General features: G+C 44.4%; 1 protein-coding gene across 1 annotated transcript in view; it reads right to left on the bottom strand.

The window, feature by feature from the left end:
* LATS2 (large tumor suppressor kinase 2) overlaps positions 1 to 12,249 on the bottom strand; it is a 48,046-nt gene extending 35,797 nt beyond the window's left edge. Inside the window, exons 1-2 of the mRNA XM_042838872.1 lie at positions 12,188 to 12,249; positions 7,372 to 7,954 (exon numbers count right to left, since the gene is read on the bottom strand). Coding sequence (XP_042694806.1) covers positions 7,372 to 7,710 — 339 coding nt within the window. The 5' untranslated portion in view covers positions 7,711 to 7,954; positions 12,188 to 12,249. The remainder of the gene's footprint in view (positions 1 to 7,371; positions 7,955 to 12,187) is intronic.
* Between the last annotated feature and the right edge of the window lie 1,460 nt (positions 12,250 to 13,709).

Here is a 13,709-nt window from a genome sequence, read left to right as displayed (position 1 = left end):
GAACTGAGCCAGCATCCTGAGTATTTCAAGACATACAGTTGCAGTATGACCACGTCTTCAGGAAGCACAGAGTCACAGTACCTTCATTCTGCCCTTAGGCAAATACGACATCTGGCAATCGTATCTTAAGAATGAAATACAATAAAAGTAGCTTTGATTCTTTTAGCATATTAGATTATGCAATCAAATGCCTGGCTACACCCTTATAATTTAAGTTACTGTATACTTACATACACAGCCATGTCAGTATTTCCACGGAAGATAGGGATGAAAATTCCCCTCTCCTACTCTCTCCCCCACTCCAAGTTATTTTAGTTTCAGTTCTGCTGATCCAGTAACTTCAAAGTAGCTTCCAAATATTTTTTTCTTGTGAATATAACAGAAAAAAAAAAAGAAAAAAGGAGGGGGGGGAAGGGGAAGAAAGCTTACTATTCTAAGTGCATCTATGCATATGTATCCACACTTTAGAAAAATTATTCCATGTAAATGGCACATACCTGTATACCACATGAGAAGCAGTCAGGGACTTTTATCTACTTTCCCATGAGTTCCATTAGCAGCTTTAAAATACCCTTTTATTTAGTTTAGTGTCTAACAAAAAAATAATTGAATTGAATGAGTCGAGGTTGAATTAAAAATGTTCCAAAATGAACATCTTATGTTACCTCTAATCTAAGGACAGCAGCATATAAAAATCCTCTGCGTGAAGCTCTCCTACTGACATTTCTCTCCAAATTTCAAGGCTTTGTTCCTTTTTGTTGTTGTTTTTTATCTATTTTTTGGGAAAACAAACAAACAAAACCACATACACATGCAAAGATGCTAATTTCCAGGCTCAGAGTAAAACCACAGCATACATCACACTCAGATACATGCTGCAAACAACAGCCAAGATGTAGATTGAGAATAACACAAATGTGAAAGGAATAGTTACACCCTAATACTATTGTGATAGCAACTTCCTGCTGTGCTACTGGCAATCTTTACTTTTGGTTACAAAAGCTTTTCTGTACAGAGACTGAAATTAATGCTTATGCAGAATTTTTACTGATTTTAATAAAAAAGGAAATGGCCTCAAAGATTAATAGCTTGACATTTTCCGAGCAATTAAGTTACAATAAATACAACTATCAACTGTGAGTTAATCCTGTAGCTTACAACAGCAATTTATGATTTCAGAGTGTTACATTAACTCCAAGAATGATTTCCTGACAAGAACAGGGAGCATCAGTTTACCATAATTTGAGATTGATATGGATCTGTAGTTGAAATTTGGCATCTGATTCCTGTTGCCATTTCAAATAATTCTAGTAGGATGTCCCAGTATATTCTACGTAATTTGCCTAAGAAAGCAGACCAACAAGAATAACAGGCAGAACTCAAGATGTGCTGCAGTTCTCCTCTGTGCTGAAACAACGCGCAGCTGCTAAGCCAAGAAAACACACCTTGTCTCGAGAAGGAGCGCATCAAATCACCTGCCACCACTACAGTATTTCTTCCAAGGTGAAAAGGGAAGAGAAAGCAGAACCATTTGTCGCCCTTCTGCAGGACCAGCCACACTCAGATAGAAGAAATCCACAGAATACCTTCCCAGATACATTGCAGGAAATGCAAAATGACACCTAGAGAAGTATATTCACTAAGGCAGTGTCATCAGAAGTGACAGCAACTGATAGGAAGGTTGGAGACAAGAGAACAGGGATAGAAGAGAGAGGAATCAGCGAGCACCAGCTCAAGAACAGCCCTCACCTCTTGCTTTCAGTCCCTGCAAAGCTGGGACTCGCTTGCTTTCTGAAGTGGCTAAAACCTGAAATGACTTAAGGGGCCAACCTCAGGTATGTGGTGCAAAAAACACGCTCCCTTACAAGCCTGGATGGATGAACCCTGGAAGACATTGGAAATTTCTCAGAAATAACGAAAAGGTCAAAGCAGAAGAGAAATTACAAATAAAAAAACAACAGCAAAAGGTTATGAAATAAACTCCTGAAACAGCCAGCAGAGATGACAGACTCCACAAGCTACCTTCAAATTAGGTAGTAAAGAAAACACAGGAGACTGTTGGCCTGAATTTTGAAATCTGCATCAGTCGCTAAAATAAGATTCCTCCCCACATTCAACAGTGAGTGCCCTCATTAGAAGGCCCTTTTTTTTTTTTTTTCCTTCCCAGTAACCCACAAATACTTTATTTGTTCCTGACCTGCAAAAGAACCTGATGATGACTCAGTTGATATCTTTGGCAAATAATCTAGGCAATCTTCTGACAGTTTATTCTTCAGACTTTTTTTGTTAAAAGGACATACACTTAGAACACAACTAGGATGCTTATCCTGCACAGCAGAACCCTCAACATAGTTGAAGTTTATTAAAGTGGAAGACTTTTATTATGAAATTAATTCCCCCACTTGCTCAGGGATATTATAAAATTCACTCATCTTCACCATGAAGGCAAGCTGCCTTTCCTAGGCTTCACCTCTTCAGCAAACAGATTGCAAAAGATATTTTACTAGAAGCAAAACCCCAGCTACGCATTGTCTGTAACACGTTACCAAAACAAAAAGACAAGGATTATATGCAATTATGACATGGAACACTGGTTCTACACACATAATAATAAAAAGGATGGAATCCATGATGAGAAGATCGAGACAATCCTGCAATGCAAGAAGAAAAAATAACGAACCCACATACTTCTACAACCCGAATTTCAAGAACTCAGTGTAATGCAGGTGATAAGATGGTCAGCTTGATATTCTTGTACTCATTACAGTATCCACAAACACCATTCCAGTTCCATGGGATACACTGTAATCAGTGCCCAAAGCACAGATCTTCCTTTTCTGAATGTTCTGGCATTAGCACAGGTGGGGGGCTTTATTACACAGATATTTATTAAAAGCCTCTGGAAGAAGTGAAGTGTAAGGACTTTCATGCTTCACATTCACACAGTTGTTCAGGCTACAGTACGTACTGCACGTTCCCAGAGATATGCAGCCTCTGAAAAACCCTAAAACATCACTGTCAAAAATAGCTGCCCATTCAAGCTGTCTAGAAATCTTCACTCAGAAGGTCCATCATGGCTCAAACAGAAAGGGCCCGCTTGAGGAAAAGAACTGACAAACGCATTGCATTCCTCAGCTCATCCAGAACCGCCGCAGCCCACTCTGCACTACAATGTCAGCTGCTGTTTATGTTCGGAGGAAGTACAGTAAGTACAGTACAGCCCATTCAGGTTGGTGGAATGCCACTGATCATATGCTCAATTGCATCTATTCATTAGAAGAACTCAATGCACAACAGCAGCTGCATTTAGCACCACGCCGAGCGCCGTCCAGTTGCCCCAGGTGATTCCAGGAGTTCATCAGCCCGCAGGAACAACACTCTGTGCCCTCGTGTCCTCGCAGCAGCTGCATGTTACGCTTTCAAGCCTAAGAAGTTGTATTTAGGAAATAACGGTGTATTACCAGCCCTTCTGGCTTTGAGATTTTGCAACAATTAAGGTCGGGCCTTCTGCAGTTGTGCTCTACAAGTTCCAACAATTTGCACTGCTCTAATAAAAAACGATCAGTACTCTCTAGATAACTACTGCTGAAGAGATGACTTCACCAAAGAACAGACAAGCTACTCCTCTTGTTTCAGAAGAACTGTGATTAATTGTCTGTATATATATAAAGATATCTACCTATCTATAGAAGTGTAATCCTGGCATCTGCCATGTCAATAGCAAACTCCCCCTATGGTTTCTGGAGCCCAACGTCACCATGAAACCATAAGCAATACAAACAGCTGAAAACAAACCTTTGTGAAGGAACATGGGCTGTTCAAAAGGGCACACACAATCTCCTAATTGATTTCAAGGACATCTGCATGCGTAACACCTAGAATGACTGAAAGACACAGGTTTTGTATTTACCCTGAATTTCACCACGTTCTGTATACTTGTTAAGTCTATCAGCCAGCCTATAACCAATTTCCTGTCTGCCTGGGTCTTTCACACAGCAAGAGGAAAGGAATAGGAGATTATGATGTTCCCTTTTTCTCTAATTAAACCAATTCTAAACTGATCTTAATTCTACCTCTCTGCACCTTCCCTTACCAATTTTCCCATTGTTAAAAATGTAACTTCTCATTCCTTGACACCACTTCCCTCCATCCTTCCAGAAATCCTTAGAATGGCCCAATAAATAAACGGAAGAACGCTGACACTGGCAGTGTCCACCAGAGCAGATCATCACTGCAGGCAGGATTACTGCCCAAAAACACCACCTACAACACCAAACAGCATCAATTGTAAAACGGAGCTCACACAAGAACAAATTTAATGTTAGAGTCATATAACTGAAAGTTATGGTTTCTTAGCTTCCTAGAACACCCATAATTAGAGCTTCTTAATCTACCTAATCATCAACTTCAGATGCTTGCAGCCACTAAACATCTGATCAGTAGTCTGCAAAACAGGATCTGCAGGGCAGGAAGGATAAGATCTTACACTGTGAGGCTTGCTGGAAGGAAAGGCTAAAGTAGGTCATCCATGGGTTGAAGTCCTTTCATTCTCACATACTTCTTTCTGGAATTTGAGAAAGTTTGCAGTGGGGAAAAAAAATATATATATATATAAAAAGAGCCCGGGTCAGAGGGCAAAGAAGGCAGCAAAGCCCACTTACCAGCCTCACATTAGCACTGGGTCCAGGTGTACATTAAACCATGTCCAAAGAAGCTGAAGCTGATTTTACCCTGTTCTGCTGAAGATTCATAATCTGCCCACTGGACTATAGAAGATGGCCCCATGCTAGAGATTTTGAACTTTTGATTCACAAGCAAGAGAGCTCGGAATGGCTGATGAAATTACTTCACGTTATGCTCTGAAACATTTCAATTGTTAATTCAGAGCAACACAGGCACCAGGAGGAAAGGAAGAATCTACACATAGTAATCAGGGCTGTCACCTTACACCACTCTCCAGGGCCAGATACCATTCACACCAACTCAAGAAGCTCCATTCATTCACAAAGCTCTGAGAGGGCCAAGCTTCACATGGCCTGGACCCACATCAGGAAACACAGCCCTTTCAGACACCAGAATCCAGTTCTGGAATCTCTGCTTGGTCTCTAGCCAAACGTGATCATGCTTACGCTTAGGTTTTGAACTCAAAACACACCGAAGGGATTGCCCCAGTAAATCCATTCCCATGTAACAAGTCACAGCTGGGGAAGAAAGTTAAATGCTAAGATGGAACAATCACAGCCAGTAAGGAAGAACAAAAAAATGCAGAACCAAGAAGGTAGCAAACAATCAGTGTTCGTTTTCTGTGCTCTGTAATAAGTAAAACCACTGTATCAACATTTAAGGCAAAACAGCTAAGAATGTTGCACGTCTAGTGCATTACACTATGCTTAATGCCAAGACATTTTAACAGGTGCTTGGGTATTTCTGTTTTATACATTGCTTCACATTTGTGTGCTGCAGTGTGCTCAAAACGCTTTCCAAGATTTCAACAAGCTTGTTCTGCATGTGAATGATTTGTCCATGTAACCTACCAAATGCACATTTCAATCCAGAATCCAGCTGTGCTCATTTAACCTTGGCTCATACCCACAGGGATTGCTCTCATCCTGAACAGCTCGGCAAATTTGGAGAGTGGAATTCTAAAAAACATTGCTTTCATGGCATGTTTAAGGTGACAGCAAAAACTCCAGTTCCACAAGCTGAATTATTGTTCACTACAGCCATCTTGTTTCACTGAAATGGAAAGTGGTTCACTTGTACTGCAGCACTTCTCACTCTGCTGTGCAACCTCTGATTAATCTCACACAGCATAAACTCTATGGAACAGGAACAGCACTAATCAATGCCTATATAGCTCTAAGGAAACGCAGACTGCCTTGTTACACAGACTTGGGATACGGCCTAGGAGAGCCAACTGATTAAGTTTCTGCCACGAATGAACAGAGGTTAAATTCTGAAATCAAGGGAATACCAAAAATGGTGTGTTAGTTTTGAACATAGTTTACTTCAAGGACTATGAACTGTTTCAGCCTGACAAACAACTGTCATTTAGTCACATGGGAAAAGTTTTTTCCTTCAGCAATGAGAACCTGAACCAGGAACAGCACACTCTTCTCTCAAGAGAGACATTTTGAGCTATTCTTGGGCAGAGGTGAAAGTCAGTACCAAAACTAGAAGCACATCCAAGGTACGTGCAGCTAAGCATAAAGAGGCCATGATCTGCTCCACGTGAATGGTCCTGAGAGCATACAGAGGTTTCTCTGCAAGCAATGCCTCCTATTCATTTCCATGGAAACTACAACAGATACAAAGAGCACAATAACACTATTTGATAGTGTTTTGTAGCCGAGGATTTGCTCTCTCTTTCAACAGTCACCGCCATTAGTTATGCATTTTTGCCAGTGATGAACAAGAGCATGTCATGCTCACAACAACATGCACCAGTGCAGGTGACCCATTGTTGCCACTGTGGAAACACACCACCCGCTGCCTCACTGTGCTCACAGCCACTGCTTGGTCTCCGTGAACACTCCGCAAGTGCCAATGAATGTCAGCAGGTGCCATTTTTTCCCCACATGGAGGAACTTAATGACACACCTTTGCTTCATATGCACTTCCGTGCCAGACACCATTGTGTCAGACTGCCCCTCTGCTGCCATCTGTTGCACAGCAACAAAATGCAATGGAGTATTGGTGGGAAGGTTCAACCTCTACTGCCATCCCACCAACATCTGCCTCTGACTTTCTGGACCAAGATAACAAAACAGGAGGCGTTACTTTCAGAGCAGCTCTCGTATTCCAACACCCATCTCAGGATGACAAAAACAAGCATCTCTGCTGAATTCCTAATCTGAGACAGGGCTACCCTCCCTCGGTGGAAGCAAAGAAGGTAAAGAAGAAAAGGCACGCAGCCAGTTACACTTGCTCCTTGCAAACAGCAAGTGAGCTGCTTCAAAGAAGACCACATACATCATTTCTTCCATTTGCTTCTGACAGTGAGTAGAGTTTATACATATTAGAATTCCACCCTTGTACTCGCAGTTAATACTTGCCACAGTATTGAGAAGAAAAAAAAAAAAAAAAAAAAAAAAAAAAGCTATGCTACTCTGTTAAGCCTCATACATCAAATTAAGAAATCACAGAAGTCCTACAGGTCACCACAACCATCTTTATAACATGAATTAACCCACACTAGACATGCCTCTCAACAGCAAGTTCATCTGCTCAGCTACACGACTGCCAAAAAACTTGGTGCATTTTTTTAAACCAGCAAACTTGATAACCACCATCAAAATTGTTACCTTAAGATCAAACATAAATTTATTTTGATCACAGTGACAACTCCCCCCTCTTCAAACTCATACGTACCTGATCACAACCTGCATTCACCAGCTCCTGGAGCATCTGCCTATTCACTTCAACAGTTGCTGTATTGCTCGACTCGTTAGCAAAAGGTAGCAAAGAATACCTAATTTCTCGCAGAGCTTTCTGATAAGGTCCAAACTTTGCCGTTTGTCTCATCTGCTGCTGCCTTGAAGCATCCTTCCCTACTAAAATCTTAGGGTCCAGAGAAGTTTCACTGCCTGGTCCAATTGGTAGTCCCTGACCTGAAGATTTGGATGGCTGCTTTAAACCTTCTCGAATCTCTTGTAACCTTTGTCTGCTGTTTCCAGAATATGTCGTAGCAGGAAAAGTCTTTGGCCTCATTGTTAATCCAGTTTTCTCTGAGCATAAATACAGCTTTATTCTTGGGGAGGTTTTTTTTTAGTTATTTTATTTCTAAAAAGTGTCGCTTAATGGTATCAATTTCTTGTAAACACAAATCCTCCAAAGGGAAAAAGAAAAATGGCAAAATCCTCAAAAGGTTTCTGCCAGCATTTTACTTCAGCTCACGATCTTCACATCTCCAACAGAAAATCTCTGGAGTCATCATTTCACAGACCAACGGCGTCTGAAACGAAAGAAAACAGAAAGCACGTGTAATTAAGTTGATACTGTAAACACCTCCGAAGGGACAGCATGACAATTAATCAAGTGAAAGTGAATCAGTTTAGCCTATTAGGCTGTCACAGCTGGATTCCCATTAATGACAATTATCACTTTATCTGTTTTTAAGAATAGGATTTCAAAAAGCTTTCTCAACATAATCAAAAAAAGCATTTTTCTTTAAGGCTTCGTTTTGAAAATAAATGAAAATAAAAACCTCAGAAACTACAAAGCTTGAGAATTTCATACACTACCTAATTGTGGCAGGTTTCCCATCCCATTGCATAACCAAATCCTGGACAAGCCTATCCTGTTTCATAATTAGGGAAGAGCATGCTCATGAAATGTTTTTCCCCCCACTTAAGATTTTGTTTGTTTTACACTAGCTGAGCTCAGTTTCAAGAGTTCATGAAAAAGACTTATAATGGAAATATTGATGATTCTAGCCATAGCAACTGCCAGCATTTCAAAAACAAAGCGACAAGATTTTCTGCCGTTCCACATGAATGTTCTAGCCAATGTTCAAGGTAAGAATTCTCCCTGGAATTGGAAGAAGGGTTTTATTTCCTTTCTTTGTATTATTTTTAAAGGGTACAGAGGTGGGGGAATCAAAAGGGTGATACATGCCTCAACTCTGCCCCACAGGAAAAGACAGGGGGAAGGAGCTACTCAGTAACAGCACAAAAGGCTGAAGAAGCTCGTGCAGCTCACATGAGATTGAAACACAGCTGTGATACAGCTTCACAACCCTCTTCTGATATGCAGCAGAGGACAGCTATACAACTACAGAGTAGAACTGAGCTACTCTGCAACTTGCAACATCCTTACAGCATCAAGAGGTAATCAGAATTCTTCATTTACTGAGTCTTTGTGGCATTGTCACTATACATGCCAGACATTACATACAGATGCGTTTCAGAAAAAGGATTAAAAAGAAGCATCATATACTACTGATGCCACAAGTTTGCTTCTGCCACCAGTGCCAGCATTTGCAAGGTGACTCTGCCCTGCTGCTCCAGCTGCCTCATTGAGAAGGTCAGAATTTTGTCCAGCTGTTTTGAAGCTGCAAACGCAGAAGCTGGTGAAGCACTGGTATTGGTTGGTCACTCAGAAGTAGAGCAGAACTTTTCTCTCAGCCCTCCTTCCCTCTTTATGAAGGGGCTTCACTTCTGCCTGCAGTGTTTTTTTTTTATATCACAAAAAGCTTCTCCAGAAATAGTCGTACACTCCACTCATTGCAGTTCCTGTGACAGTGGCAGCATTCCCAACAAAACAACAATTTCTCTACAATTAATACCACCACCTCTCACAGACAAGCAAACAGATTACTACACGAAAGCCAGGAGTCCAGACACACTCCTTGAAGCCCATCATCACCTCCTCATAAGCACGGGGTTTACTGTCAAGAGAGTCAAGCTCTCCTCTAAACCAAGAACTGAGCACAGGGCAAATTACAGCCAAGTCAGACCCCAGAGTCCTTTATAATAGCTCAGCATTTTGAAATACAGGAGCACAGACTGATCACCTTCAGTACTGTCTACATCTTACCCTCTTAACTAAGCATGCCAGGGAAATTTCTGTACAATGTAACAGCAGCCCAGAGCCATCCAAGCTGAAAAGCAGCACAGACCAACGCTGAGAGCTCCTGGGTCAAACTGCTGGAGAGCATACAAAGGAGGCCACACAGGTGGTGCTGACCCATGTCAATCTCTTGCTAACATTTAGATGCACAATTATCTAATGATTACTTCTAACATATTAGAATTATAGAATTAGTCTTGAATTCTTGACTCAGCACTATAAGGATTTCCTGCAACTTAACTCATATAAGAGTAAGTGGCATAAGCCCAAACACGCAAACTGGCACTTAGCAACATCTCTTGCTTTAAACACATCACTTGCTTTAAAGAAAGCAACGGTACTATTCAAATTTTGGTATTATTGCAAAATCAGCTATTAGGCAAGAAAATATGCTTTTGTTATGCTCAACAATGATAAAAGCAACTGAAGGATCATGACGGAATTTTGACTACTTAGAATTTAGCAACAAATAGCACAGAGCCTTAGTAAAGCGTTAAAGAGCAAAAACAGCATCACAGCCTTCTTAGGACCACATCATAACTTGCTGGCGCTTGAAAGACACAGAGCAATTAAGTGATCTATGACTGCCCTTCCTTTCCTGACAGCAGCAGGCACCATATGGCTGGGTTTAGGAATCTGGGTTGTTCTTCCTCTTTTCAAACCCCGTGCCAACCCGCAGGCCTGGGATGTGCAGGAAGAGCTCCAGCCCTCCCCACCTTTTTGCTACAAAGAACTGCCTTCCTACTTACACACATGCTTCACATAAAGAACTGCTGTGACCTTTAGCCTAGGCTTGAGTCTAATAATGCTAGGTCAAGCCAGCTGGCAGCTTCTTCAGCTTGCATTCACAGCACAGCTAAACTAGAAAGCAACACTGATTGTTCAGACAGTACAAATGAGAACAGCAACAACATAACTTGGAACTGTAGATGTGCTTCATATTTTGCAGAAGGTTTTTTTGTTTTTTTTTTTTTTTTTAACTAGATATTCAAGATCAGCCAAGAAATGGGGACATTAAGTATGACAGATAATTTACAAAGACAAACAAGTTGTCTGCTTTTTAAAGTCTATACACATCAAAAGAAACAGTGTCTAAGGATTTGTGACTGTACATCTGGACATTAGGTAACTCTGAATCTTAAAACTTCACCTTGCCTACAGCATAGATATATCCATAGCCTTTTTGCTGTGATGAGAAGTGATTTCTCAGAATTATTTTTGAGCTTCAAGCCATTTTGATTAGATACTTGTAAGGTGCTGGGTTTCTTTAAATGTTGGTTTGGGTTTTTTTTCCTCCTGCTAAAATGTTACATGTTCTGTGTTAATTAGAAGCTTGTCTTTTACTCTGAAGAAATAAATAATCTTTCAAATATTTTTAACAACACTAAGTCAGAACAATTTTTGAGTAACTGAGATTTTTTTTCTTCATCTGAGAAATACCAATAGCTGCCTGGCAGCATCCAACCAGCCACGCTGCATTCACGTGCTGAAGTCTGCCATCCCAGCACCACTGCCTACTCACGCCAGTTTCTTCATTCAGCAAACGAAAGGCTGAATAGCTGCATATGCCAGTGGCTCTGTGGGATGGGACACCAGCAAGAAACTAAAGCTCAGTTGTGCTTCAGGAGCAAAGTCCCAAACCCTGAGCCGGCAAGTTGCTTCCCAGCCTCCAACCGCACCGGCACGGTGAGGAACTACTGACGGCTGCAGAAGTAAGGACTGAAGTTTGAAGGAACGGACGCAGCTGCCTGCTAACTCGCAGCCTCCTGGCATCGCACCGGGCTTTTTAGCTCGGAAGCGCAGAGAAACAGCCTGGCCACTTCATGCTGGAGTTCTAACACTAACCTGGCGAAGAGGAGCCAGGAATTTCACTGCGTTACAAACCAGGCTTCCCTTTACAAGCGCACGCACGCTAAAAACGGCAAGAACCTAAAGTAGGTCTTTTCCTAACATCCCTCCCTCTCCTTCTAACAGAACCGTCCCACTAGGCGCTCAAGTCCCAGCGCGACTCACGGGCGCGGGCCCGGCACAGCGCTGCGGGACGCGGCCGGCAGCCACCTCCGCAGTCCCGGGGCGTTACGCGGGGCGCTCCGCCACAACGCGCGGGTCCCGCGGCGGAGCTGCGGCCGCGCTCGGCGGGCAGGGCCGGGGCCGAGGCGCCGATCCGGGCCGTGACCTTCAGGCCGAGCCGCGGGCCCGGTGGAGCGAGCTGAGGCGGACGGAGCTCGGCACCTCCGCGCGGCCCCGCGGGACGGTCGGGCCCGGGCTGAAGCCCCCGGAGCCGCTCCTCCCGCGGGAGGAAAGCTTCCAGCAGGAGCCCCGGCAGAGGAGCCGGGGTCGAGCCCGAGGGTCACCCCGCGCCGGACCGTCAGACGGCGACCGGAGAGCGGCGAGGCCTGAGGCGGTCCCCCCCCCCCGCCCCCCCCCCCCCCCCCCGGGGTGACGGGACGGGACGCCCCGGCTCCCGAGCCCTTCTTCCACACGCGGGACACCCTCCCCGGGCCCCGGGCTCTAACTTTCCCCTCAGAGAAGCGGAGCATCCGGGCTGGAAGTTCGAGGGGCGGCCGGGCTGGAGGAAAAGCCGCACCGCCGCACCCTTCCTCGCTCTCCGCCTCACCTCCTCGGGGCGCCCTCCCGGCTCCGTCACGCGGCGCTGCGGCGGCGGCCCCGACGGCGCGGGCCGCTCTCCATCTCCGTCCGCTTCGGCCGTCCCGGGCGCAGTGCGGGGCGCAGTCGGGACATTCGCTACATTGTTAGCATTCCTCGCGCGTCACGTGACCGCGCGCCCGCGTCATTCCACTCTCCCCCCCTCCCTCCGCCGCCCCTCCCGCCACATACCAGCGGGGGGAGGGGCCTCGGGCGGAGGGCGGGAACGGCCGCTGGGGCTGCGGCTGGGGCTGCCTGAGGAGAGGCGGCGGGAGTGGTTTGTCCTCCGCCCCTCGCTGTGTTTACAGGCGCCGTGTGGCACTTCGCCACCTCGCAAAAACTTCGCCCGTCTCACAAACTGTTCACCGTCTCGCCATCTTCTCCCCGCTCCTTCAATTCGACGGATTCGCACCAACTTTCTTAAAAAAAAAGCCCTGAAATGGTCTCCAAGAGATGCTGGCGTCGCTGTCCCGGTTGTGACGGTGACTGTGCTGTCCCATCCGCTGGCCGAGGGTTTCGGGGCAGAAGGAGGCTGTGAGGAAGATGGCACTGCCGGCTGTGGGGAGCTGCAGGCAGGGCTGAGGCGCCACCATCGGTGCTCACTGTGTGCCCCAAACTCGTTTCGATCATACATTTTGCTGTGGATCTGTTACCAGTCCTTAGATTTCTATCTAAAATCACACACACAAGACTTGATATCAGTGCCTATTTGGTCTTCTTAAGGGCTGGGGCTAATTTTTTGGGGGAGGGTTTGATTTTTTTCTCTCACAAAGAGGAGGAGGTGATGAAGTGCCAGAGGAGGACAGCCAGGGAATGAACATCTGGATCAAAAATTCAGGCCCAAACTGCAAAAGGATTTTTGGATGCAAAGTTCATATTTGAGCTCATTACAGATGGAACTGCCTGGATCCGAGCCTTTTTCATGAAGTATTCTGATTTTCGATATCTCTACGGTCTGTAACAAAGACAATTGTCAACTAGGAACAACTCGCCACAAAATAGAGCAATGTTTGGATCTGGGAAGGCTCCTCCAGTGTGGCAGGATGCTAGCAATAATCAGGGAGTGCTAATATGGAGTGAAAACATCAGAAAGTGGCCTCCCCTCTACAAATGTAAATTCAGTTAGATCATTAACACGGGAGAAGCCTCCCGTGCCGAAACAAAACTTCAAAATCCTTGAAATCCCATGGCAAAGTGTGGAGTAGGGGCTCTCCGCCTGACTCGTTGCTGAGGCTCTCTGCTCAGCAGGGAAAGCTTTGCTGTGTGAAGGGATGTGTTGGTCTGTGAAAGCTTAGGATGCATAGTTGTCTTCAATTATGTGCACAGTCCCACTGCCTTCAACAGAGCAAGTATAAAGAGACTATGCTTGTCTTTCCAGGATGGGAGATATATTTATAGTTTTTTCCTAAGCTACAGGGACTACTTTTGTGAGTAATGTTACCTATGGATGGTCCTATCTAAGGATATTTCCTTAAGGTTGTTTATCGTCCTTT

This window comes from Centrocercus urophasianus, unplaced genomic scaffold (genome assembly GCF_019232065.1).
Source record: "Centrocercus urophasianus isolate 14NV4802_14NV808 unplaced genomic scaffold, USGS_Curo_1.0 seq_9, whole genome shotgun sequence".
NCBI lineage: Eukaryota > Metazoa > Chordata > Aves > Galliformes > Phasianidae > Centrocercus > Centrocercus urophasianus.
The sequence above is the reverse complement of the archived record's forward strand: the minus strand, read 5'-3'. Positions and strand labels throughout refer to the sequence as shown.